The sequence below is a fragment of the Marmota flaviventris genome, chromosome 2 (assembly GCF_047511675.1).
Source record: "Marmota flaviventris isolate mMarFla1 chromosome 2, mMarFla1.hap1, whole genome shotgun sequence".
NCBI classification, from domain to species: Eukaryota; Metazoa; Chordata; class Mammalia; order Rodentia; family Sciuridae; genus Marmota; species Marmota flaviventris.
Genome location: NC_092499.1, coordinates 65,492,867 through 65,520,848, shown reverse-complemented (window position 1 = coordinate 65,520,848; position 27,982 = coordinate 65,492,867). Strand labels below are relative to the sequence as shown.

The following is a 27,982-nucleotide window of genomic DNA, read 5'->3' as shown; positions in this document are numbered from 1 at the left end:
AAGCACTTCAATGTATTTTAAGGTTTTATTTATTACTGGAAGCACCGAAAGCCAGATGTTAGATAACTTATCCAAGGCCTACAGCCAAGAAATAGCAGAGATAGGATTCAAATCCATTGTGGCCCCCATTGCAATTAATTTTTCTTTTCAGATCTAATAGAATAACTTTCTCTGAGGTACTTTGAGAGCTTTTCAGATCACTATCAGAAGTTCAACTTTTGTTCAGCCGGAGAAGCAGGTAGAATCCTTATTAGAATAAAAATTCAGGAAGGATAATAAGAGTCCTAGATTCACTAGTATGATGACTGGGGCATTCAGTTAAATCAACTTTAGAGTTCTGTGCTCTCTCTCTAAGATTATTTATTTAGTCTTTCCTGTAGTCAGATCTCACTCTTTGGGGACCTCCTCAATGTGATTACCATGGTCCTTGTTTTTTCTTTTTTACCTGTAGCTATCTATACTGCAGCCCATGTTATTACTTCCTTCCTTCCTATTCAATGCTAAAACCTAGGCAATCTGGAATAGTCTATGAAGGAAGGGACAAGTGTATAATTTGAATGGCTATTGACCATTTTAAAGGAAGAGGCATGTTTTGATCACTCCTTTTATACATGCACCATCACCTTACTTATCAAACCAGTTCTGCCAGGTATGGTAGGGCACACCTGTAATCCCAGCAGCTTGGGAAGCTGAGGCAGGAGGATCGAGTTCAAAGCTAGGCTCAGCAACTTAGCAAGGCCCTATGCAATTTAGTGAGACCCTGTCTCTAAATAATAAAAAGGACTAGGGATGTTGCTCAGTGGTGCCCCTGGTTTCAATCCCCAGTACCACCCCCGCCCCCCAACCAAAACCAGTCCTGACTTAAAACAGGCCAAGTACTCTTATTCCTATCTTACAGAAAGGGAAGTGGAAGTCTGGAGAAGTTTGATAATTTGTCTTCAATCTCACAGTTCTTCCTGGACAAAAACTCCAGTAATCTATCTTAATTCACTGCCTTTAGCACTAGACCATATTGTCATTCAAGGGGAGCCTGAAAATCTGTCTTGTGCTTTATTGATCAAGGATGGCTATAGAATGCTTAAGCTGCATTTCTTGTCTATGCCAAACTCAACTTTGTTTCTGGGCAGCTTCCCAGCCACAATCTCATCAGCCATATTCCTGCAGTTGAGATAGAACAGGTAGCTGATGTAAGCAGAGCCCAAGGACAAAGAAAGGCAAAAACAAATCATTGAAAGTTATTTGAATGCCATGCTAACACAGATAACATGCAAATAACTTGTCTTATGCAGTGGTGGATATGAAGTCTTGAATTGGATTGGCTTATTACTTTAATGACTTTAACAACTTTTTGACTTTTCAGGTTTCAGGCACATATAAGCAAAAATAGCTATAGTGCTTTCTTCTTAAAATTGGTTCTTTTAGTTATACATGACAGTAGAATCCATTTGGATATAAATCCATTTGGAATAAATCTTATTAGGACTCCATTCTTGATGTACACATGGTAGGATTCACTGTGGTTTCCCTATATGTACATAGGAAAACTATGTCAGATTCATTCCACTGTCTTTCCTTTTTCTACCTTCCCTCCATTCCCCATTGTCTAATCTACTGAACTTCTTTTCTTCCCCACCCCTTTTTTGTGGGTTAGCTTCCACATATCAGAGAAAACATTCAACCTTTGGGGACTGGCTTATTTCACTTAGCATGATAGTCTCCAGATCCATCCATTTACTGGCAAATGTCATAGTTTCTCCTCTTTATGGCTGAGTAATACTCCATTGTGTGTGTGTATGTGTGCTGATGGGGAATCAAACCCAGAGTTAGACAAGTGCACTGTACCAGCTACTCCCCCCGCCCTGATTTATAGTTTTTAATCCATAAAAAGTTAATGTAGGCCAGATACAATGGTGCACACCTCTAACCCAGCAACTTTGGAAACTGAGGCAGGAGGATTGGAAGTTCAAAGCCAGCTTCAGCAATTTAGTGAGGCCCTAAGCAATTTGGTGAGACCCTGTCTCAAAATAGAAAATAAAAACAGGCTGGGGATGTGGCTCAGTGGTAAGTGCCCCTGGGACCCTCCCCCACCCCCCGGCCAAAAAAAAAAGTTAACATAACTGATTCTTTGTAAGTTAAAATTAGATCTCCCAGGTGGAGACCTTAAGAGGTAGTAAGCAACATTTTTGATTTGTTACACATAGATCAATTCATTTAACTAGATTTCACTCACTGAACAAACATTTGAGGTCCTATTCTGGGCCAGGGTTAATGGATCAAATGACATGAATTTTGGGGACAGGAAATACATTTATCATGCTGCCAGTCCTCAAGAGTTTTATATTTCTCATATCTAATCCACTCAAGGTTAATCTTTGGGAACAACAACCCAGGGAACTTGTTTTACCTTAACCGAGTCCAGGCCCTGACTTTGCCCTGAGGACAGAGTGTAAGCTGTGTTGGCTCAGAATATTTTTTATTGATGATGATAGCAAAGCAGAGGGCCTTGAAGATTATATTTGTTCTTTGCAGCCTGGCAATCGGTACCATTAGTGGTCACACCCGGCACCGCCCAGACCTTTGTGTCATCTGGGTTGATGCCCATGCTGACATCAATACACCCCTCACCACTTCATCAGGAAACCTCCATGGACAGCCAGTTGCATTTCTTCTCAGAGAACTACAGGACAAGGTTAGTGGGACAGAATGAGAAGGTAAATGGCTTACAGGGTTATTCCTGGGGCTTTGGAGGTTTTGTTCAATAAGACTAGAGTGAAGGATGGGTTCCATGAGGCTCACCAACCTTTCATTTGTTCACTAAATACTACTATGTGCCAGACAGTCTGCTAGATGCTAGGATTTAGAGATGACTAGGACATGGTCCCTGCTCTCAAGGGTGCTTATAATTCTCTAAGAAAGTAAGGTGGTAGTAACTAGTGATGGACAGTCTCATAGCCTGAGGACTCCTTGGTTAGAGGCTCCCAGGCCACACCCTCAGATAAGCTACCCTATGCTTACCTCTGGGTAATATTTTCCTAAGCTATAGAGAAGAGGCTTAGGAAAATATTATGGGAGGCATGTTAATGCCAAGACAGGCATAAACTAGTATCTGTATATCCCTCCCCCTTAGCGAGAAACCAGGTTAAACCAGAATAGTACAAAGATTATTCATTAGACAGAATTTGTTTGGTTGTTGGCAACTTGAGGTGGCAATTGAGTTATACTTTAAGAACCAATCTGTAAACAGTTTAGCAATGTGCAAAGGAACCAAAAGGGCAAATCAGTGTAGTCCTACTGTTTAGACTAGTTATTGGTAAACCAAGACCATTTTGAGAAATTTTTTTTTCATTCTCCTTGAGAAAGCTGTATTGTTTTTCTGTTCCCCTTCTGAAACATTTCCATTCTTGTGAAGTTTATTTCCTAGATCAAGTGTGTCTTGTGTTGTTTTAAACATATCCTGTGGACAGGAGGAAAAAATGATTACACACTTTTGGAAACACATGGTGATTATCTTGGTGAGACCAAGAATTCTTAATTAATCCTATAATCTTGTTTATTCCTCTTTTCATAGGTACCACAACTCCCAGGATTTTCCTGGATCAAACCTTGTATCTCTTCCCCAAGTATTGTGTATATTGGCCTAAGAGATGTGGACCCTCCTGAACAGTAAGTTTAAGCTTTGGGCCTGTGCTGGCTATTTATGTTCCTCTTAAAGGTTGATGCTTGATGTAATCTGTTGTAGGTCAATACAAGGGAAAACCCCCTAATATACATGCTAAAAAACTTGGATTTTTTTTTTTTTTTTTTTTTTGTGTGTGTGTGTGGTACTGGGGATTGAACCCAGGGGTGGTTTGTCACTGAGCTACATACCCAACCCTTTTTATTTTTTGAGACAAGGTCTTGCTAAATTGCTGAGGCCTCCTGAGTCACTTAAAAATAGCTTTTAAACTAAGGATTCCTTTCTTTCTTTCTCACCAGCTTTATTTTAAAGAACTATGATATTCAGTATTTTTCCATGAGAGATATTGATCGACTTGGTATTCAGAAGGTCATGGAACAGACATTTGATCTGCTGATTGGCAAGTAAGTAACTACAGTGTATGTCTACTTCTAGATCCCAGAGAGGGACAGAGCAAACTCTCAATGGGTGTCACACCTTAGCCTGTCTCTTTAGCATAGAAACTTTACTTTTAAAATAAAACAAATTATGTACATATAGAAATTTCAGAAAGGTATCACATGAAACATCTAGTCATATTCTTTTTCTGGGGTTGGGAGGGAATTTCCTTTAAGTCATTGCCCAGATCTCCTGTTTCTTGTGAATTTCTCAGGGACACTTAAGTACTGAGTCACATCCCCAGCCATTTTTGTATTTTATTTAAAAACAGGGTCTTACCGAGTTGCTTAGCACCTTGCTAAATTGCTGAGGCTGGCTTTGAACTCTCAATCATACTGCCTCAGCCTCCTGAGCCGCTAGAATTACAGGGCAGGCACCATTGTGCCCGGCTTTATCTCCATTTAATGCTTATCTTTTGAGATGTGAGGCATTCCTTGTTCCAACAGTCTCATTCTTCACAGCCTCATTATTATTGCTTCATCTGAGTCTAATATTAAGCAAATCTTGGTAATATAGAAAGATGGCAGATGAATGATAATAATATGCTAGCTTAAAGGAGCATTTTCCCAATCCTGAGTTTTTACTTCAGGATGCTGTATGTTAGTTTCAGCCGTTGGACACATGTACTCAAGTTAGAATTGGAAGATGTTAAGTTTGCAGACATAAAATTAGTATTAAGTTCAGCTGCTGTTAGAGAATAAAGGCAAATATAACTCAGATCATGCTAACTTAAATTAGTATATCAGAGCCCAGTGTCATGTGAAAGTGAAGAATTCCCTCTAATGACAGTAATGAAGGAGGCTCTAATGCCCAGGGTACACCAGAAATACAATCGGCAGTTAATCAGTCTGAAATATGTAGAACAAACACCAATAACATGAAGTAGTGTGTAGGAATCTAATACACTTTTAGTAACTTTCAGGAAGAAAAAAACCTGGAAATTTGCTGTATTTAACAAAGTACCAGGACCAAAAAAAACAACAAAATCAAGGAGCTCCGATAACAGGAAAATGAATGAGTCTACAAGCACAACTAAATATGTATTCTCTGGTCCTCTTCCTTTCCAGGAGACAAAGGCCAATCCATCTGAGTTTTGATATTGATGCATTTGACCCTACACTGGCTCCAGCCACTGGAACCCCTGTTGTGGGGGGATTGACCTATAGAGAAGGCATGTATATTACTGAGGAAATACACAATACAGGTATGTAGACACCAGGTCAGTGGCCTGTTAAGTATATATGTAAATATGCGGCATCTCCTGCCTGAAGGGGATCTTTGTTTAAACTTTTTATTTTTTTGATACTGGGGATTGAACCCAGGGACACTCTTATCACAGAACTACAATCCCAGCCCCTTTTAGTGTTTGAGACTGGGTCTTCTTGCTAAGTTGCTGAGGCTGGCCTGGAACTTGTGATTCTTCTGCCTCAGCCTCCCAAGTCACTGGGATTACAGGTATGTGTTATCATACCAGGCTGTTCTGCTGAAAAGAAATTTTTTTGGGTACTGGGAATATAACCCAGGGCACTTAGCCACTGAGCACATCCACAACCCTTTTTATTTTGTATTTTGAAATAGCATCTCGCTAAGTTGCTTAGAGTCTTGCTAATTTGCAAAGGCTGGCTTTGAACTTGTGATCCTCCTGCCTCAACCTCCTGAGTTGCTGGGAGTAGTCATTTGCCACCAGGCCCTGCCCTAAAAAATGTTTTATTTGTATATTATAGTTATACAAAATAATGGGGTTCATTTTGACATAATTGTAGATGCATAGAATATAATTTGCTCCATTTCAGTCCCCAGTATTTCCTGTTTCTCTCCCCTTTGCTTAAATTTCTGTACCTAAAAAGTATAGGATTCAGCCCTCTGTACCACAAAAAAAGAGGGTTGGTTCTCTGGGAGTCAGGAATTTGAAGTCAAAGCAGATCTCTTAAAGATATTGTAAGTTGGGACAAGCCCTTTTTATCTAAGTCTTGTACTAGAGGTTGTTTGATAGGAGTTTTAATAAGTAGGATACAGTTGGATAAATCACTGACAATATTAACATAAATTCTAGATTATCAAAAGTAACTTTTCCAAAACTCAAACTTGTTTGCAGTTTTCATTTTTGTAAAAAAGCTTCTGGTTTTAAGTTCACTTGAAATGACCTTCCCTTCCAAAATTTAAACACTTACCATGTGGTACTACTTCAGTAACCATTTCATGAAACAGGTATAAAGGAGCATAGAGACCCCAGATTCAAAGGTCTAAGGCTGTAGGGAACCCTGGAATAAGAGATAGAAATGGGCATTGAACCCATAGAACCTGCTAGAACCTTAGGAAAGCACTTTCAGATCTAAGAGTAGCAAGACAGTTTCATTCTCAGACCCGCCATCTTAGATATTACCTTGGGTTAGTGGACAGAGAACCCAAGAGTTCAATCCTCCATTTAGCTTTCCAATCTCACCAGTCAGAGGAGGGCTTAATAACCTGCAGCACCTAGACGTGGCATGGTCCTTGCCTTGTGCCACCTTTCCTTTGTTGCAGTATTTATTCCAAAAGACACTCATGATGTTGTCCATTAGATACATCAAACAGTTTTCTTTAATTTGCAGGATGGCAGTAGTCAGGAAACATAGGTAATAGTAGCACACACTCTCTGATTATTACTTTTGGGATAAGTTCAGGGTGCAGGTTTAGCCAGTATAAATCAGTGACATAAACCGTCAGAGACACAGGTCATATGGACAAAATGATGGAAATGCTATGGTAACATGCCTGGTCATTGCAGTTTTGCACACTGCAATCAGCTATGTTCTGTTTAAACAACACACTGAACAGATACAATGACACTAAGTATCACGTACTATAACATAATATCAATAAGCCATTAGGTGTATACACCCATGATTCTAGTCTTTGTAGTCACACCAAATATTCTTAGATACTGTATTCTTGAATACTAGTTTATTCAGATGACTCTCAAAGAGGTAGATTAACTTTATCCAGATTAACCAATTAAGAAGTTAGTTCTAGAGAAGTTGGCTATGTAGAGGGGGAGGGAAGAAGATCTGGATAGGTTCTTCCCTTTCCCTCCAGGCCAAAGAACAGTGCTGAGGACTTGGGCAAAAGTTCTCAAACCCTCACAGAAGGCAACATATGACTGTATCTTCCCATGGCCAAGTGTAAGATGCTGGGCCAGTCTGCTGGGAGACATAAAAAATGTATCAGATGTAGAACTTTCCTCAGAACTCAAGCATGAAGGGATAAGAATATACATTTTAGGGCACATGGTACAGTGCCTTAAGGGATACAAATGGGGCTGGGGATGTAGCTCAGTGGCACAGTGTGTGCGTAGCATGCAGAAGGTCCTGAGTTTGATCCCCAGCACCCCCCAAAACAATAACAAAAACAGATAAAGCATTAGAAAGCCTGATAGCTAGGCCTATTATGTTAGCTGAATAGGGATGAATTATTTGATTACCTTAAAGGTTTCTTTCAGTACTTCAGCTTATAGTGTTTTACTTGAATGATGGGTAAGAGGATGAGGTGCAAGGGGCTTTCTTACAATAGATAATTTTATAGTGAAAAGCGCTCCTGTTTTTACCTTGGCTTGTTCTCCTTGTCCAAGTGGGACAACTCTCACTAAAAGTACCAGCTAGGCGATTTTCTGAGATTTTGATACTTTTTCTTCCAGGGTTGCTGTCAGCATTGGATCTTGTTGAAGTCAATCCTCGGTTGGCCACTTCAGATGAAGAGGCAAAGGCTACGGCTAGACTGGCAGTGGATGTGATTGCTTCAAGTTTTGGTCAGACAAGGGAAGGAAGACACATTGTCTATGACCAACTTCCTACTCCCAGTTCACCAGATGAATCAGAAAATGAAGAACGTGTGAGAATTTAGGAAACACTGTGCACTGGCACATTTCACGATGGGCATTCCAGATTTGCAAAGCATTCAAGGGGACAGATACTAAATGGTTGGCTGGATTGATACTGCCTTAATAAGAACATCAATACATTTTCATGATTGTAAAGTTTCCCCTCTCCATTTTGGTGACCAATAATACTACTGTAAATGTATTTTTTTTTTTTTTTAAATTCACAAGGTATTGATATGTTACAGTACTATGTAAATTTGCAGAAGTCATAAACTGCATTTATTACCTTGGTATATCATATTGGTCTTGTCATTGTTCCTTCACATCTATGTGGTTTTTCTGGCTGCTGTTCCTCCTCCCAGTCTGGCTACACAGTGCATCCTTGAACTGTTAGCCCACAGCAGCAACACGCTTATTCCACTCCCTAATAACATTTGTCCACAGGGTCAAGGTTCTGATCCACAAACCTTTCCCTATAGCAATTTCAATGCTTGCGAAAGAATTTGTAATAAACCAGGCCTCCCAGGATAGCTAGCTCCAATAAGATGATAATGGAAAGCAGCAGCTTGTTGGTCATCACTCTACAAAGAGAAGCAGAACAAGTAGTAGTCAGTAGTCTGGACAGGTTATTTCTTACAGTTCTTCATTCTTTGGAGTTTGTCTCAGGGCCAAGGCTAAGATACTCTGGGGGCAGATGAAATTTTTGTTTGAATACAGAGCCACTTAGCAATAAGTACTCATAAGGTTCTTTGGCTTGGAAGTGGCAACTCTGAAGGCTCTTTAGCTGTAATTTAGAGATAAAACTGTCTACCTCACAGAAATGTGGAAAATTAGGACATAAATACCAAAGCATAAAGATAGTTTCTTGGTTCTAAAATGTCTTCAAATCACATTTCAAATAGCAGTAATACAATACCACTATCTAGCCACATAGCACCACATTGGTTAAATACCACAGCTATGACTGTAGGCTGGGTGAAGGGTTTGGAACAGACCCTCCTGTGTCAAAGTCCAATTCATGGATGGGTTTTGCTTTTAGGAAAAGTAACTAGAACCCTGGGTACTGCCTTTCAGTCTTCCTTTTTTACTTTGTTCCTATTTCTTCTGCTCTGCTCCCCTAACTTAATGGGTATCTTTTATTATTATTATTTTTTTTAAAAAGTACTATTTTTTGTTTACACAGAGTTCAATCTCTGGTTTTCATGTTCACTCTTGGGTTTCTCCTTAGTCCACAAGGAATTTCCTATTGTTTAGGGAAAACTCTACGCTTCCTGCTAGTTTCATGAACAGGCTGTCATTTTGTTTCATGCTAGGCCATATGTGCCCAAGGTCATGCACTTATCCCCAATTTCAGCCTCAATGGCAATACTTCCCTTCAGTCCTGGTTTTGTTGCTGTTAGTACTCATCTCAAAGGTTTCTGTTTTGTTTTTAAAATCTACTTCTTGCTAACATGACAGGACTCCCAGAAAAGAGCCTCATTCACATGAAGGGCAACCAGAGCCAAAAGCCAGGACTAAGCAATAACACTTTTTTTTTTGGTACCAGGTATTGAACTCAAGGGCACTCAAACACTAAGCCACATCCCCTCATCCCCCTATTTTGTATTTTATTTAGAGACAGGGTCTCCTTTCATTACTTAGTGCCTCACTTTGGCTGAGGCTGGCTTTGAACTCAAGATCCTCCTGTCTCAGTCTCCTGAGCAGCTGGGATTACAAGCGTGCGCCAACTTGCCTGGCCATGAAAACTGTTTTCTAATCAAGTTTTTACAAATATATTTCAATAAATATAAAGCTCTATCATTCCCATGTGTCTTCTTGCAGAAATATAAAGCTGAGATTAAACATTCTTTCAGTGGACAAATTTTCAAGTGCTGCAAATCAGAGCAATACATAATTTTAACAAAGGATTTTATCCTGGAATATTTTACTATAAAAACTATATTCCTTACTTTATTTCTCTATCTGCTGGGCAGTACTGAGTACAGGGGGACTATATGGAACAAAGCACTAAGGTGATTTATTAGGACTCTGCCACTGTTTTAAGCTTTCTTGGTTGAAGACATTAAGAGTTAAAAGAAATTTTGTAACTTTTTGAAACTTACTTTCTGGACATCGAACGGAGAATCTTTCGACTTTTGCTCAAGTTTTCACTTGTGTTTACCAGCTGAGAAGAGAAAATACCAATTATTTCCCCCTTCTTTCAAAAGTACATACTGTATAGAATTTGAACATTCCTAAATTAATAGTGGGCATTAAGAGGTCTATGTTCAAAAAGGCCTAGAAATCAAACTAATTTAAATTATGGCCTCTGAGTACAAGTAGCAGAATCTAGAAAGGAAAAGGTACTTTGGTATTCATCAAGGAGATGTGGGAATTATTATATCCCAAGGTTGCTGTGGGGTTGTAGACTTTTGGCTGGGACTACTTTCACTTTGGCTACTCAAAACAGGAAAGGATCTGGATTACCCAGCCAGTGTCTATGTAGCAACTTAAGATTTCTATTTCATCAGCCAAGTTCCAGAAGAGCCTCCTGGGTTGGTGTTTATTTCCATAAGCTGGTAGACTATCATTTTAAAATGTGTTTTAAAAATCTTTTATTACCCCTTTGAGGCAGTTATACTGAATTGTGAAGGGAATTAGCCCCCATGGACCCCTTCCCTTTTGACTGTTTGTTACTAATCTAGATAGCTAGAGAACATCTCAATGGCTGCTCCTTGTCATCTGTTCCCAGATGATCAATATACCAATAGCCTTGATATAGTGATCTCTCAGTGCATTCTTTGGCTTTTTTTTTTTTTTTTTTTTTTTTGGTGGTACTAAGGATTAGAATCAGGGCCTCAATCTACCTACATCCCAACCCTCTTTAAAGATTTTAGTTTTGAGAAAGGTTCTCACTAAATTGCTGACATTGAACTTGCCATTCTCTCGCTTTAGCCTCCCAACTAGCTAGGATTATAGGTGTACATGACTGTACCCACCCCACTCTTTGGCTTTATTTTATTTTTTATGCGATGTTGAAGATCAAATTCAGTGCCTCACATGTGCTAGGTAAGCACTCTACCACTGAGCTACATCCCCAGCCTTCGTTGGCTTTTAAATTTAACCAAAATTTAAAAGCTCAGAACCCACATTATTTGTTGGCAAGTTAATTCTCCATAGCTTGCTTTGGATAAGCATTTTATTGTGAATTTTCATTGAATATTGATACTGATTTCACTAATATTGAGAATAGAATCACTGATTAATTTTAAGAATGAAGAATTGCAAAATGTGGGGAAAAAAAGAATGAAGAATTGAAGCTATTAAGATGTGTAAGAAAGATATCACTGAGTAGCGCATGCCTGTAATAGGCAAGAAGATTACAAGTTTGAGGCAACTTAGCGAGACCCAGTCTCAAAAATATAAAAAGGGCTGGGGTTGTAGCTCAGTTTAGAGTACCCCTGGGTTCAAATCCCCAGTATCTGCTCCACAACATCCTCAAATCCCCACACTAAGCTAAAATTTTCCTGTCTAAATCTTGGACCCACTATCCGCTTTTCAGTTCGAATTTGCCTCAGCCTATTAAGATAGAGCATTCCACTGGCAAACTACTATTTTAAAAATCCCTCTGTAGAGTAACAAATATTTAGAAAGGAAGAAATGAGTTATTTCCCAGAGTTTCTTAAAAGTGGCAGCATATTAGAGACCCCCAACAGTCATCAATGGATTTCTATTTATTTTTTTCCCTCAATGATCCAACTTACCTTGGTAACAGTAAAGGACTATAGTCCAATACTGAGCAATAGTTTATAAATCTACATACTATGAATGGTACTATGTTTGACATTTGGAAAAGAACGTTGGTTCTAAAAGATGGGGTGTTATAAGTTGATGATGTTTTCCTAAGAATATCAAAATATTCCCCTAGATGTGAGAAATTAAAAGCTCATGTTGCTGACTTTGAATCCTTACATGCCTCTTTAAAAAAAATTTTTTTTCCCATTAATGTCTAAGTCTTAGGGGTAAAATTCCTTCAAAGGGAGAACCTCTCTTACCCAAGCAACCTAAAAAAAAAGGTTATCCCCTACATTTAGAACTGCTGTAGTTTTTTGGACTTAGGATGATGGCATCTGGGTATGGTGGACCTACCTACTTTCCCTATTCCAGTCACTTTTCCCCACCTGTGCAGACTTACTCTGTTCTTGGTACGTTCCAGCTGGTCTCGTTGCTCCCCCAGCTCTTCTATGATTTCTGAGCCAATCTGATCAGTTTCTGTAGCAATCCGATGAGAACGCTCAATGCTTTGAGTGGCCCTGTTTAGGCTTTCAGTGCCTTGCAGAAGCAATGCCCTTTGTGAATGTAGCCGATTCTGATAGGAACATGGGAGGGAAATGTTATAGATTCAGTGCCAGCATGCTCCTTACAACCTTGTATAAAAAGGGATATAGGAAACAACAATTTCCATTATAGTTAGTTCCCTGGTATCCACAGTGGATTGGTTGACCCTTGAGGATGTCAAAATCTACGGATGCTCAAATTTCTTATATAAAATGGTGCAGCAGTTACATATAACATATGCACATCCTTCATATACATTAAATCATCTCTAGATTATACATAATGTCTGATACAATGTAAATGTTAAGTAAATAGTTGTTTATTGTTTAGAAAATCATGACAAGAAAAAAGTCGGTACATGTGATTCGCATAGATAGAATTTTTAAAAAATATTTTCAATGCAAGGTTAGTTGAATGATCAGATGCAGTGGACAGGGAGGGCTAACTGTACTTTTAAAGAAGAACCAAAGATACTAATATACTGTAAGATCATGTTCAAGGTCATAGACTCAAGTAGAACCTGAAGTTCAATCAGCCAGACCACAGGTTACCCACACCACTTGTTAAACTTAAGTGAAGAGAGGTGAGAAAAAAATAAAAGATAAGAAGCATTTTTCCTGTGGATCAGTTCAAATTTATCATAAACATAAAATGAGTCTCTCAGAGGCAACTTCAGAAAGGTAGCAGGCTTAGAATTTTTAAAAAATATTTTCAATGCAAGGTTAGTTGAATGATCAGATGCAGTGGACAGGGAGGGCTAACTGTACTTTTAAAGAAGAACCAAAGATACTAATATACTGTAAGATCATGTTCAAGGTCATAGACTCAAGTAGAACCTGAAGTTCAATCAGCCAGACCACAGGTTACCCACACCACTTGTTAAACTTAAGTGAAGAGAGGTGAGAAAAAAATAAAAGATAAGAAGCATTTTTCCTGTGGATCAGTTCAAATTTATCATAAACATAAAATGAGTCTCTCAGAGGCAACTTCAGAAAGGTAGCAGGCTAGATTTAGGGGTGCAGGAGCTAACTGATTATGCATATAGCCTGTAATTTTGGCAGTGCTTCACAAGAAAACTAATCTTTACAGTCCTAGAAAAAGACTAATTTGCTCAAGATTCCCACTTGACTGGTACTGAGGATTTGGGTATTATGAATAAACTATTCTTTTTTAGCATATAAAAAAATCATTTAGAAGCCCAAGATTCAATCACAATAAGGAAAAAAACTTAGGTGGCCACCACACTCTTGGTGACACACCCCCACCACACCTGGCCCCCTGCCAAAGAATTTCATCTCAGGCCAATCAAACACACACACAACTATGAAGTTGCCACATGGTGATTAGGTCTCAAGGCAGTTAATATCTGGGACTGAAGTAAGCTTTCCCAGCTGCCCTAATTTTCTAAATCCCATTTAAGTTTTACTCTACCTATAATCCTAAACACAGATAACATGTGGACAAAAGTAGTCTTTGTAAGGCCAGGATTAACCATGAACAGAAATGGGTGCAGTTCTAAATTCTTAGCTATCCAAAGTCTATACAATCTGAAGGGGTGCAACTCTCAAAGGCTTTTTACAAAGTAAGTGACCACTGGCAATAGAACTTAAAAAGACATCATCAAGAAGTAGATTCTTGGGCTGGGGATGTGGCTCAAGCGGTAGCGCGCTCGCCTGGCATGCGTGCAGTCCAGGTTCGATCCTCAGCACCACATACAAACAAAGATGTTGTGTCCACCGAAAACTAAAAAAAAATAAATATTAAAAAAAAAAAAACCAAAAGAAGTAGATTCTTGCCAGGCACAGTGGCACATGTCTTTAATCTCAGTGACTTGGGAGGCTGAGGCAGGAGAGATTGCAAATTTGAGGCCAGCCTAGACAACTTAGCAAATCCATTCTCAAACAAAATAATAAAAAGAATTGGGGGTGTGCTTCAGTGGTAAAGTGCCCCTGGGTTCCATACCCAATACCAGGGGTGTAAGGAATGACAAAACAAAGTGGATTCTTAGAGCAAAAGCATCAAGAAGTATTTTCTTTCTTTTGTTCATTCTTTTTTTTTTTTGGTACTGAGGATTGACCTCAGTGATGCTTAACCACTGAGCCACATACCCATTCCTTTGTTGTATTTTATTTAGAGACAAGGTTTCACTACCTTTGAACTTGTGATCTCCTACCTCAGCCTCCTGAGCCGTTGTGATTACAGGCATGAGCCACCATACCTGATACAAGAAGCATTTTCACCTAAAAAGTAGCATACAGACCAGTGGATGAGGAAACCACTGAATGAGTGGTTTGCTCAAAAGAAGGAGAAAAAGAAAAATTTAAGAAAAAGATGCAGATTTTCAAATAATTAGGCTAAAGAGCAGGAAATAACAAAAATATCACATAAATCAGGCTCAGACAGATTTGGGACAATAATTCTACAGAAAGTGGTACATGTGGGGCTGGGATTGTGGCTCAGCGGTAGAGTGCTTGCCTAGCATGCTTGGGGCCCTGGGTTCGATCCTCAACACCACATAAAAATAAGTGAATGAAATAAAGGTACTGGGTCCAACTACAACTAAAAAAAATAAATATTAATAAATATTAAAAAAAAAGAAAAGGGCTGGGGATATGGCTCAATCGGTAGCGCACTTGCCTGGCATGCGTGCGGCCTGGGTTTGATCCTCAGCAGCACATACAAATAAACATGCTGTGTCCGTCGAAAACTAAAAAAATTCTCTTTCTCTTAAAAAAACAAAAAACAAAAAAAGAAAGAAAGTGGTACATATAATCTATATTATGATTTATGGTGTTGGGCATGGTGACATGTGCCTAATAGTTCCTAATAGTTCTAGATACTCAAGAATGTTGAAGAAGAAAAATCATTTGAGCTCAAGAGTTTGAGGGCAACCTGGACAACAGAGTGAGACTCACTTAAAAAAATTATGATTTAAAATTTCTGAAACTAATAAATTTAAAGCAAAATGTTTGGATGCATCCCCTCCATGTTTCTGGTAACAATGGCCAAAGCCACTTTTATAAAACTTCCACTTTCCTGGCTTTTTCCAGTCTTTTTTTTTTTTTTTAACCATTTTTATTAGTTGTTTTTGGGTATTCTACCTATTTACATGCAGTGCTGAGAATCAAACCCAGTGCCTCACACATGCTAGGTAAGTGCTCTACCACTGAGCTACAATCCCAGCCCTCCAGTCTTTTTTCATGTGATTTTATAATTATCCATTTGAAAGTTTTACATCATTCTCAAAATGTGGTTTTTTCTTTTTTCTGTATGAGGGATTGAACCCAAAGACATTCTACCACTGAGCTATATCCCCAGCTATTTTTATTTTTATTATTTTGAGAGACAGTCTTGCTATATTGTTAAGGCTAGCCTTGAACTTTCGATCCTTCTGCCAGTCTCCTGAGTCACCAGACTATAAGTGTGTACCTCTTGGCCTGGCAAAATATCTTGTTTTGATATCAAATATGTCAACCCAGTAACATTCTGAATGTCCTTCAGACTATAATCAGCATGCATTATGAACTATTTCTATTACCAGCATCTCTCCATAAGTTTGGTCTGCAATGGTGGGCCTCTTTCCATTTCTCTTAACATACAATCTGTAATGTTAATTTCTACTTTGTACTATATTTGTGAAATATAATCCAAATACAACCCATTAAATTTAATCTTTGTGAAATCTTATGATAAATATCTTTAACCAGATTCTCTAGATGATTCCAGGATGTAAGTTTTCAATTAGTCCAATTTTATAAACCAGAACCCTGAAAAGGTAATCAGGCTCATTTTCCATTAGAAGAGGTGTCAGAAGCCCCTGAGCTGGCGTAGTAGCACACTCCTGTAATCCCAGCTACTTGGGAGAATCATAAATTCAAGATAACCTTGGAAACTTTCTCAAAAAGTAAAAAGGGTTTGAGATGTAGCCAGTGGTAAAGTGCCCCTGGGTTTAATCCCCAGTGCCTGGGGGGGGGGGGGGGCTTCTTGAGAAGCACCTTGCATTTTCTTGGATAGCTGCTGGACCATTTTGATATTAAGGTAAAGGAAAGATTAATTTTGTTACAATATTTTGACAAACGAAAAACCTAAATGAACTTTTTGGAGGCTACATGAGAAAGTGATTCTAAAATGTATATGAAAGAATAAAACCTCAAGAAGAAAAAAATTAGATCAACATGTCAGAACAGAGTTCAGGTAGGAATAAGAAACATTTATATACTACTACACAAAAAGATATACATACGTATATGACATAAATCTAAGAAAATAGGGTTTAGAAAGATATGCATTAAGTGAGGTATGGTAATGCACACCTTTAATCCCAGTGGCTCGGGAGGCTGAGGCAGAAGGATCCCAAGTTCAAAGCAACTCAGCAAGACACCATCTCAAAATAAAATATAAAAAGGGCTAGTGGTTATGTGCCCCTAGTTTCATTTATCCGCCCCTGCCAAAAGATCTGCATTAAAAAGAGCAGGTACCACAAGGGAAAAGAAAAATTAGATGCAAGAAAGGGAACTACAATTTAAAAAAAACCCAAGAATCCAGTATGCACTGATAGTGTGGACTGCAACTCCACAATGTTTAATTCTTGTACCACAGTTCCTTCAGGGAAGGGAAAACAAAAAAAATCAACCAGCTAATACTTACCATATGCTCATTTTCTAAAGCATATGTGCCATACTTCATGTCTCCTCGGCCCCCAGGTGTGGCTGTCAAAGGTGTGCTTCTCACCTCCCGATGGAGTTTGCCAAGGTCCTTCCTGTAGTTTCGCAGCTTAGACATCATGGGGTTACGGAAGGACAGGGGTGCATACCGTAGCTCTTCCTCCATCTCTGCCAACTGGGAAAACACCAAGTAATAAATATGTGGCCTGGGTCTCCCCCTTTTCATCTGAGGATGTGCCTACTTTGAATTCATCAAACCCTGAACAATCCCAAATGACACTCGAATGTATGTTCCATGAGGCAGGGGCCCCAAATGCCATGTTCACGTCATTCCAAGTGCCTGGAATAGTGTCTAGCCAGCATTCATTAATAAAATCTGTGATGGATGAATAAATCAAAGAAAACATTAATGGGCTGGGGGGTAGTTCAGTGGTAGAATGCCTTCCTATCTATCTCTGGTACTGCAAGGCCCTGGTTTCTATCTCTGGTACTGCAAAAGATAAACAAAAAAACCCCAACTAACAGAAGCAACTTAGAGCTTGTTAAATACGTCTTTATGTACATTCTCTAATTTAATCCCTACAACAAATCAATGATAGGAAATACCTTCTCCATTTCACAAGACTGACTTAAAACTGCTTACATTCTAAGAGGAGTTAGGATTCAAAATTTTCAGATCCTGAGCCTGATATGGTTCAACATGGACATCAAGAAGTACATTCAAGGGCTAGGGACATGGCTCAAGCAGTAACGTGCATGGCACGGGGCGCTGGGTTCGATCTTCAGTACCACATAAAATAAAGATGTTGTGTCTACCGAAAACTGAAAAATAAATATTAAAAAATTCTCTCTCAAAAAAAAAAAAAGAAGTATATTCAAGACTACTATACTAAAAATGATCTGACATAAGGGTTATTTTCTTCTTTTTTTCTGAAAATCAACAACTACATTTCTCTCTAAGGCAGAGATTAAGTAGGGGCCCACGGAGTAGGATGCTTTGGAGAGTCAAATTTCCATTTTTCTAAGTTAAAAACAAAAAACCCTACACACACAGATCTGCCTGGGATGCCAGAGTGGGACTGTTAATCTTGCTCAATTAAAAACCAGAGAGTATATGAACACCAAATACATAAATCAGAAGTGGCTAGATTTCTAAAATGCTATCAGGATGTTAATTGAAAGACGAGACTCATACATAATAGGTATCATGGATATGCCCAACTGTACTAGAAAAATGTCTAATAGTCCTACTATGAAGGAGATACGTTTTCATATTTTAGTGGTCTCCTTAAAATAGGTACAAAAAGAGAAAAAGATGTAGATAAGTCTAACTTCTCAGAACTTCAGTGGGATAACTGGGAGGTTGATCTTCAATAAGCAAAGAGGAAGTTCTTTGTCATGAAAATGATTTTTCTCCTAAGTCTGCTCTTAAGTAGCAAAACTCAGGGCAGCTATTTCATTTTTTGTTTTTCAATAAAAAATGTAGAAATATTTTAACCTACATGTTATAATGAATCAACATGAAGTCAAATTCTACAGTCCCCAAAATTCCAAACCTCTTCCTCAGAATAATCAGTTTCTGTACAAGATTTAGAGATGTCCGATCTATGTAGTTTTTCTCAGTGTGCTATAGAATTTAGAGGTTCTGCTTGAATATTTCCTAAGTCAAGCACAGAATGCCTCTCTCCATCAATTTCTCCAGTGACTGTAATGCTATCACCTCTTACAATGTGTAGCTCTTTTACTACTTGTTCTAATCCCTGTGAAGAACTAAACACTCATTTATGGCTTTCATCCAAAATCAAATTAATGGTCTGGTCAAACCTTTCAGTGTTCTTCCATTAGAAAAAATAACAGCAGTTATTCCATTAGAAAAAAATAACAGCAACTGTTCAGTTGATGTACAATCAACTGAATCAGACATCATGCTACTTGGCCCAGAGGTTCCAGGCAACAGAGCAGTGCAAGTGACAAGATCGGGATATTACCAAGGACCTAGATTTTAGCCCCAATCTTAATAGGTTTACTGAAGCTAGAGTTTAATGAGAAGGAGCTAGAAGGGCTCTTGCTTCCAAAGGGTTAGAGCAAAAAGAAAAAAGAAAAAAAAAATTTAAAGAAAAGCAAGGCAAGAGAGAAGCCCCCAGCAACCAGGACTGACTTGACAGGCTTTGGGTCCTGCTTGAGACAACTCATTCTGTTCTTGAATGTCTTGCCCGAGGAACAAAATCCAGTTATGCTATCTTCCAAGACAGAGAGGAATATGGCTAGAACCATCTCTGAGCTACATTTTCTGTGACAGCAAGTTTAACAAAGATCAGTAATCTATCCTAGAGGCTAGCTCTTATGAAGAGATCTGAAAATACCACTCAGATTAAGGAGTGAGAATGCCCTTACTACTCACATAAGGAATGCAGTATTTTAGGAGAGTCTTCCAAGTTTCACCCATTTGTGTTTTTCAACCTCCTAACCACCCATCCCCATCAAGTAGCCTCATTAATAAGAAATAGTCACAATCTAGGATCAATAGATAGAAAAAAGTAATCTATGATCAGGTCACAGAATTACTTCTGGAAAAGTCCAACACCAAGGAGAAGAAACAAGAACTTGTTCCTTGTTCTCACCGTTTCATTTGCTTCCTGGTGCTTTTCATCAAAATCTCTGATCAACTTCTTCTTCTCTTCTAGAAAAAAGATAAGTAACACTCATTGTTTCTTCCACATATTTGTAGAGGCCATTCCATCCACTTAGGATAACCTTCTCATTTCTCCCCCATTGGGAGTGGGGGAACTAAATCACTCTTAAAAGGCATTTGGAAGTATATGGGGAACTTGTGATCATGATGAATGAGGGGGGTGGTATTACTATTGGCATTTAGTATTCAAGGAACAAGAAAACCTATGCTTGGGACAGTCCAGCATAACAACTATTTGGTCCCCAAAGCCAACAGCATCCCTGCTAAGAAACGCTACAGAAGTTAATCATTCTCAACCATTTTCCCCATCATAACTGAAGGGCCAGGCAAACTTTCATCAGTAAGTTTACCAATATGGATCGCTGAAATGTGTTCTCACCTTCACCCCATAGTAAATCACTTCTTCCATGTTAACCCTGAAGCACTGCTTTTCTACAAATCAAATTCAAAATTCACCAACTCTGCTCATTGGTGTGGTACTCATTCCTCCTGGGTGGTGACATAGGTAATGACTTGCATACAAGACCTGTCACTCTACCTTGAGTTCTCTTTCAACCCTTCCAATGTCATTTTGGTGCTGTCTTTAATACCTAAAAATTACTAATCTCCTCTTTTAACAAAAATAGAACATACTTCAGTATCAAAGTAATAACATCTAAGAAAAGAATTATTTCTTGTGGGAGGCCATCCTTGCACATGATTGAGTTATCTCCCTGGCTGGGTGAGAGGCGCTCAGATACTTTTCTATGTGTTAGAGCTTTCCCCACCCTCCTTGGGTCCGGAGGGCTTGTCCATGTGGAGGCGCGCCTGACCACAGCCCTCGAAGATCCAATCATCTCACCTGACCTTGGAACACTGCCCCCCTTAACCTTCATTGGATGGGATTTTCCCCAGAATTTTTTGTTCCCCAATAGAAGTTCTCTCCCTGGCATTCTCTGTCTCTCTCTCTCTAGCCTCTTCAGTAAACCTCATTACTTCCTTGGGTAGCTGGAGGCTGGGGGTTTGAGGAGCCATCCTGGAGCTGGTTTGAAGATAACTGGAGTCTGTGTCTTTAAACTCCCTTAGGATTTTCCCACGTAGCCGAACTTTTCATACCGTCTGCGCTGGCCACAGACTAAAATTTCTGTTTTCATTATATTTTTTTCTGATCATTTACAGAAATTTCCCATTTAAAATATACCAAGTTTCTTTTTAAAGTATCTTTACATATTAAATAAATGTACTTTATATGAATGAGTTAATAAAGAGAAAACAATAAAAATGGCACTCAGGCCAGGCATGGTGTCACACGCCTATAATCCCAGTGGCTTGGGAGGCTGAGGCAGGAGAATGGCAAGTTCAAAGCCAGCTTCAGCAATTTAGCAAGGTCCTGAGCAACTTAGCAAGAACTTGTCTCAAAATAAAAATTAAAAGGGGTTAGAGATGTGGCTCAGTGGGTTAGGCGCCCCTGGGTTCAATTCCTGGTAAAAAAAAAAAAAAAAAAGGCATTTAATATAGCAAAAATTAGTAAGTTCTTGTTTGTTTTTTGGTACTGGAACTTGAATCCAGGGTTTCTTTTACCACTCACTGAGCTACATCCTCAGTCTTTTTTATTTACTTTGAGACAAGGGTCTCATTAAGTTGCTGAGGCTGGCCTTGAATTTGGAATCATCCTGCCTATGCCTCCCTCCTGAGTCACTCAGCTTATAGGTATACAACACACCTGTCAGAAAAAATCATTAAGGCATTTTGAATGCTGTGATATGGTAAATATTTGTATAGGGGGAGAGTCCTAGTTGGTCAGGGGTGTCAGGTTCTAGTGCCAGCTTTGGGCCTGCCTCAACGTGAAAATGTAGATAACTATCTTCTTATCTTTGGTACCTGATCTCCTCCCTTGGCTCTAAAATGAGGAAGAAATCAGTTCAATTTTTGAGGAACTTGAATTTTAAAAAAAATGTATACAAATGAATGTTCTCATTGGAAATCTACACATAATCTATTATCCACAAAGTTACTATTGCTTATAATGTTTTTCTAATCTTTTGAGATTACCTTTACAATCTGACGATATAGTGTTCTGTTTCTTTTGAATTGTGGTAAAGTACACATAACAAAAAAAATCTACTATTGTGACATTTGGTGGGGAGGGACTCGAGTTGAACCTAAGGAGTACTTTACCACTGAGCTATATCCTCAGTCCTTTTATTTTTTATTTTGAGACAGGGTCTCAGTTAAAATTGCAATCGTGCCTTAGCCTCCCAAGTAGTCTGTATTACAGCCTCATTTTGACCATTTTTAAGCATACATTTCAGTGGCATTAAGTACATTCACATTGTTGTGCAACCATCACTACCATCCATCTCTAGACCCTTTCAACCAACATAAGATGCAACATCACTAAAGGTTTGCATGGATTTACACTGTTAATCACAACAATATTTATTATATCAGTTAGCAGCTGCTTTTCAAATGATCACAAATCACTTATGTGCTTGTTCTATATTCTCAACTTGAGATAAACACCTCCAGAACAAGGTAACTGACTTTTTTTTTTTTTTTTAAAGTACCAGAGGCACCGAGATAAGTCCCCAGCCCTTTTTATTTTGAGACAGTCTTGCTAAGTTGCTTAGGGCCTCACTAAGTTGCTAAGGCTGGCCTCAAATTTGCAATCCACCTGCCTTAGCCTCCTACATTGGTGGGATTATGGGATATGCCAACATACTTGGCTTACTTTGTCTTTTTAAACTTTGTCCATAGCTTCTAAAAGTTTACATCTCCTCTAGATGTTGTTACTGCCTGAAAGAGAAAATGACAACAGATCCTTTACTACAGTGACACTCCTTTAGCATACATAAGTCACTGTAGGTGAATTATTTGTCCACACTGTTCATAAAACCCATGGCATGGGGCTGGGGTTGTGGCTCAGTGGTAGAGCGCTTGCCTGGCATGTGTCCAGCACTGGGTTCAGTTCCCAGCACCACATAAAAAAACAAATAAATAAAATAAAGGTAGTGTGACCATCTACAATTAAAAAATATTAAAACAAACAAACAAAAAAACATGGCTTCATTTTTTATTTATTTAATGGGGGAAAGTTCAGCCATGGCAAACAGCCTCTTGGCTATCGGAGACACAATTGAAATGGACATCAAAGCAGCTGTTACTATTCTCAAGGGGACTGTGTTCTTAGCCACCAACAGTGAAATAATAATAGTTACAGTCAAAAACAGATACTGCCATGGAGCAGTATTGTCATTTTGCAATAAGCTGTCACAAAAGTGCTTAGTGTAGTCACTCCTCTGAAATGGCATATCTCCAAATTCAAGTACATCTATTCCTGATCTAAGCCAGATAGTATAAAGCAGTGTTGTACACATATGTGCATTCCCCTCCTGGCTCACATTTTTCTACAACTCTGTTAGTCATAAGGTCTCCTCCTTTATTCTTTCTTTGTTAATGGATCTAAAAAAAAATCTGTGTTTTCAAGGGGCAAATTTGAGAATGATTAAAAACGAACTATATAAATAAAAATAGGGGAGAAGAGATAGTCCACCGAAACTGTATTCTTTTGCAAACTTCCCAGTGATCCTGTTATTCCGTCTTTTTGTAGTTGGTATGTTCTATCATCCACCTGATTTCGTAAAGCACACACTTCCCATCTAGGAGTGCTCTACAGTCTGTACTTTTTAAAAAAAAGAATTATAGTTTCCATTCTTTTATATATATATATATATATATAGAGAGAGAGAGAGAGAGAGAGAGCGCGCGCGCGCGCGAGAGCGAGCGAGCGAGCGGGGGGGGGGGACACACAATACATTTATTTTATTTATTCACTTTTTAATGTGATGCTGAGGATTGAACCCATTCAAACGTGCTAGGCAAGTGCTCTACCACTGAGCTACAACCCCCATCCCAGCCTACATGAAATCAAATACGCTCTCTTTGAAAAATATGTGGTTCATTTGCTTCTGGCGCCCCTCTGTGGCATTTCTAAGATCTACAGCCTCTGTGTGTGGACTAATGGGTTGCTTGATCTCACACATGAGTTAAAAGCAAACCTCCAAACCTTTAAGTAGGAAATATAATAGTACTGACCTCATGGGAGTGTATGAAAGGATTATAAGATAATACAAATAACAAGTACTTAGCAAGTGCCAGGCATAGAACCCAGGGCCTAGAATATACTAGGCAAGTGCTCTACCACTGAACTATATAACCTTCAGCCCCTACCTAATTTTGAAAATAAATCCTCAGGTAGGAATACGTAGGAGAAAACCAAATTCACCACAGAGTATGAAGAGAGTTGGAATAATTACAATTCCGAAGACTGTAACTGGTGTTTATCAGCCTTCTGTACATGGTACTGTGGTGATAACTTTGTCTAGCCCCCAAAATAATAGGGTCTCACGTACATACACTAAAGTTTATGTGAATGAAAACGAAAAACTTTCAAAACCTTTTTTTTTTCTCTTTTCAAAGACTTTTTACATACAACATTAAGACATATGGAAAGATGTCTTCAGGTACTGTAAAACCAAAGCTAGAAATCATGAGTACAGGCATTTAACATACTAATTAAATTAAGAAATTGACTGGGGTTGTAGCTCAGTGGTAAAGCACTTGCCAACATGTGTGAGGCACTGGGTTTGATTTTCAGCACCACATATAAATATATAAAATAAAGGCCCATTAACAATTAAAAAGAAAAAATTTTAAAAAAGAAATTATAACACTGAGGTATTTACCTATTCAGGTGGTACAAAACTGAATCTTGAAATCCTGCTGTAGGTATTAACATTATATTAAATAGATTGATAATTATAGTATATGATAATAAATGGATTGTCATGGCTACAAAAACTTCCTAAAATGACACTTGTTGTCTATTATCCTTTAATGGCAGAAACTGAATGTGGACTGTTCTTTAGGAAAATAAAAATCTCCATCTTTGTTGTTCTAATAGTTGCATATAGGGCTGGAATTATAGCTCAGTGGTAGAGTGCTAAGGCACTGGGTTTGATCTTCAGCACCATATAAAAACAAATAAACAAAATAAAAGAATTTGGAGCATGATATTCCCTTAAAAAGTAGTTGCATATATCAATTTTAAGAGTAATGAAAAAGTAAAAACAATAAAAACACACTATTAGTTTTAATATTCAGTGATTTTTTTAGTTGTAGAGTGACACAATACCTTTATTATCATTATTATTATTTTAATGTGGTGCTGAGGATTGAACCCAGTGCCTCACACAATGGTAGGTAAGTGCTCTACCATTGAGCTACAACCCCAGCCCAATACTCAGTTATTTTCTTTACAACAATTCACAGTATTTACACAATTCAATCATTCAACAAACATTTATCACTTAGCATGTGCTAGGCAATATTTTAGGAATTCAGGATTCATAATAAGCAAAGCAAATAAAATACTGAGTTATATTCTAGCTCAGTGGATTTCAAACTTGAGTTTGCTTCAGAAATCCCCTGGAGAGCTGTCAAAACAGTTTTCTGATTCAGTGGGTCTAGGGTGGGGCTTAAGAATTTATATTTCTAACAAGTTCCTAGATGGTGCTGATGCTGCTGGTTCATGGACCACACTGAAACTATCTTTCCAATGAAAGGAAAACAAACATTTTATATAAATATCAGAAATATGTAAAGTGTCTACTATATCAGAAAATAAATGTTCTGGGGGGAAAAAGCAGAGCTACATAAGAGTAGTTAGTTGTATACAGAATTGGTATTAGTTTTCATTTAAATATCAAATTTCTCATATGTTAATAACAATAACTAACAGTTCTTATTATTGCAAGGTAATATTCTAAGGGCTTTACATACATTAACTCATTAATTCCTCACCAAGATCCTATGAAGTTAAATAGTATGATTTATCCCCATTCTGCAAGAGAAACTAATTTGGTTAAAATAACTTGCAAGATCACATAGCTATCAAAATGTATATTTAACCCAGTTTGGCTCTAGAATTCTTGCTTTTAAATATTACTATGCTGTCTCTCCATTCACATTAATATGTTCTTCATAAATGATATTTCTGATGGCAGAAAAAATATTTTTGTTAGGCTAAAACAGATATATGCATTGTGATTTCTATTCTAAAGTTACCCTTGATGATCTCCTCCAAGCAAAGAAGTCTACTTCTCTCTCTCACACACACAGGGGTGCATTACCACTGAGGTACATCCCCAGCCTTTTAGTTTTGTTTTGAGACAGGTCTCCCTAAGTTGCCTAGGCTGACCTAGAACCTGTGATCTTACTGCCTCAGCATCTGCAGTAGCAGGGATTACAGGCATGTGCCACTATGCCTGGCTGCTTCTCTTTTCTTATTTCAAGTTCATCATTCACTCAACTGACCAAATGAAAAAACTTAGAAACACTTGAACCTTTTTTCTCACTCCTTCAATAGCTAATGAGTCTGCTTAATTTCTGCTTAGAACCACCTCCCTCTAGATGACTGTCACTCAAGCTCCTAACATGGTCTCCTATAGCCAGCCTCTTATCCATCCATCACAGCACTCTTTCTAAAATAAAATTCATATTAATCAGCTGCTTAAAATCCTTTACTGATTCTCTGTATCAGGTCCAAGAATTTTAATATGACATTTAGGTCCCTCCACAGTGTGTTTCACCTTCCTTGTCACTAGCTGCTTTTCCACCTACACCCTAAGCTCCAGTTGGGAGTATTCATTTTTTTTTTTTAAATTTCATTGCCTCTTTTCACCCCACCTCTGGCAAACTCCCATGAACCCTTACATTCCAATAGCCAGAAGGTATGATTCTTTTGGGTTCCTGGCCCTATTCTGTGTTATGGATTCTTTTGTCTGATGAAGCCTCTCTTGATGATAATGCTTTTAAGTGACTACAACAAAATACAGAGTTACAAAAGAAACCCATTCTACTGAAATAGAACGGTAGATTTAACAATCGTACGGTCTTCTTGCCACCGTGTGTGGTGGGGGACCGAGAAAATTCTGAAGGCCACAGGAAGATCCCAGAGAAATGGCACCCTGGCCACGTCCCCAGCCCCCTCTCAGTGACAGCAGGGAGACCCCTGAATGCTGGGACGTGCCAGCTCTAGGGGGCGTGTCTGAGGGAGAGAAGCGGGGAGCAAGGGGTCGGTGCCCGGTAGGAGGGAGGAGACTCTTTCTTCCTAAACTCGAGCTCCCCACGGCTTGTCCCGCCCCCGCCTCACCGGTCCCGGCAGTCCCTAGCAGCCGCTGGGGTGCCCCTCGTAGATCTTCATGGAGGCCGCGGAAGATTTCGTGCAGCTTCTCGAAATGTTCAGAGGAGGCGGCCGAGGTGGCCATGGTGAAGCCGTGCTTAAAAAGCGGCCACTGAGATTCTAGGCCCTGGGCCTGCTCCTAGCCCAGCGGTCAGCCGCCCAGTCCCAAAGCCATCACGGCTATCGCCGCACCACCAATGCCCGGAACCAGGCGCTTCCGGGGCCGCGGCGGGGTCCTTCGTAGCCGGAACGCCCACCCGGCCGGCCGCTCACTGCGGAAGCGTCGGGCACGAAAGCCTGACAGAAAGCCCGGAGGTCCACAATGTCTGGCGACTTCTGCAGAAGTGGCGCCGTGTCGGGGACAGAGGCCGTCTGCGGCCCTGGAAATATCCAGCCCGGGTTAGAGAAGGCGCCACAGCGGAAGGGCTCGAGGAGGGCCCCGGCGCGGGCAGCTTGACTGCCTCCTCCGGGCCCCGCCGGCCGGCGAGGGGCGGGGCTGGACGCAGTGCATGCCGGGGGCTGTAGTTAGGGCGCAGGACGCTCGGCTTGTGGGTCACGCGCCCGTGGGGCTGCCGTGTTCCGGCTTTTGCGCTGGAGTGTAACATGGTCCCGAACGTCCTCTTCACGGTTATCGCTCCCTTCTTTGCCACCCTGACTTCCTCACTTCGTGTCCTACGTGTTGGCTTTTAGCCCTAGAAGGATAGGCGGGCCGTCGGGCGGTGGTGCACTGGGGAAGTCAGTGCGACCTCAAAATACGGACTCTGACCGCCACATGCACTAGGCTGTGCATTAGTTTACAAAAGGCGCATGAGTGTAAGCGTTGGTGGGAATCAGCGCATATGTTGATGAATCAAATAATTTACTTTGTCCTTGGGTGGTTTATAATGTGGGGTAGAAAATGGGCCGGGCTTGAAGAAAAGAGGTATGGTCTCCCACTAAGTGAACTTAGCAATTATAAAGTTTTTTCCTACACTCCGTGGGTGTGGATTCCTGTCTATAGTGATTGCGTAGTTTGCCTAAAGAGCCAATACTTAAACTGCCCATACAGCCCTTTAAAAAAAAAAAAAAAATCTAAGGGTCTCACTAAGTTGCTGAGGGACTTGCTAAGTTACTGAGG

The 27,982-nt window shown here is 39.4% G+C and overlaps 2 protein-coding genes across 5 annotated transcripts in view; one reads left to right on the top strand and one right to left on the bottom strand.

The window, feature by feature from the left end:
• Arg2 (arginase 2) overlaps positions 1-8,268 on the top strand; it is a 42,791-nt gene extending 34,523 nt beyond the window's left edge. Inside the window, exons 4-8 of the mRNA XM_027929607.2 lie at positions 2,530-2,689; positions 3,569-3,663; positions 3,976-4,080; positions 5,182-5,318; positions 7,788-8,268. Coding sequence (XP_027785408.2) covers positions 2,530-2,689; positions 3,569-3,663; positions 3,976-4,080; positions 5,182-5,318; positions 7,788-7,993 — 703 coding nt within the window. The 3' untranslated portion in view covers positions 7,994-8,268. The remainder of the gene's footprint in view (positions 1-2,529; positions 2,690-3,568; positions 3,664-3,975; positions 4,081-5,181; positions 5,319-7,787) is intronic.
• Vti1b (vesicle transport through interaction with t-SNAREs 1B) lies at positions 12-27,347 on the bottom strand. Of its 4 annotated transcripts, none has more exons than XR_011706620.1 (7): positions 26,836-27,347; positions 19,573-19,631; positions 16,935-17,126; positions 12,145-12,318; positions 10,073-10,134; positions 7,698-8,551; positions 12-3,454 (listed from the first exon to the last, which is right to left on the bottom strand). XR_011706620.1 is itself a non-coding variant. In XM_027929608.3 (6 exons), exons 1-6 carry the CDS (start codon positions 26,948-26,950, stop codon positions 8,455-8,457), a joined length of 699 nt encoding a protein of 232 aa, XP_027785409.1. In that variant the 5' UTR covers positions 26,951-27,347; the 3' UTR covers positions 6,677-8,454. The 4 variants fall into 4 exon arrangements, 1 of the variants encoding a protein (XP_027785409.1); XR_011706621.1 differs by having other exon boundaries at positions 8,257-8,551; XR_003581933.3 differs by lacking the exon at positions 12-3,454 and adding an exon at positions 6,097-6,375 and having other exon boundaries at positions 8,257-8,551.
• Positions 27,348-27,982: the final 635 nt, after the last annotated feature.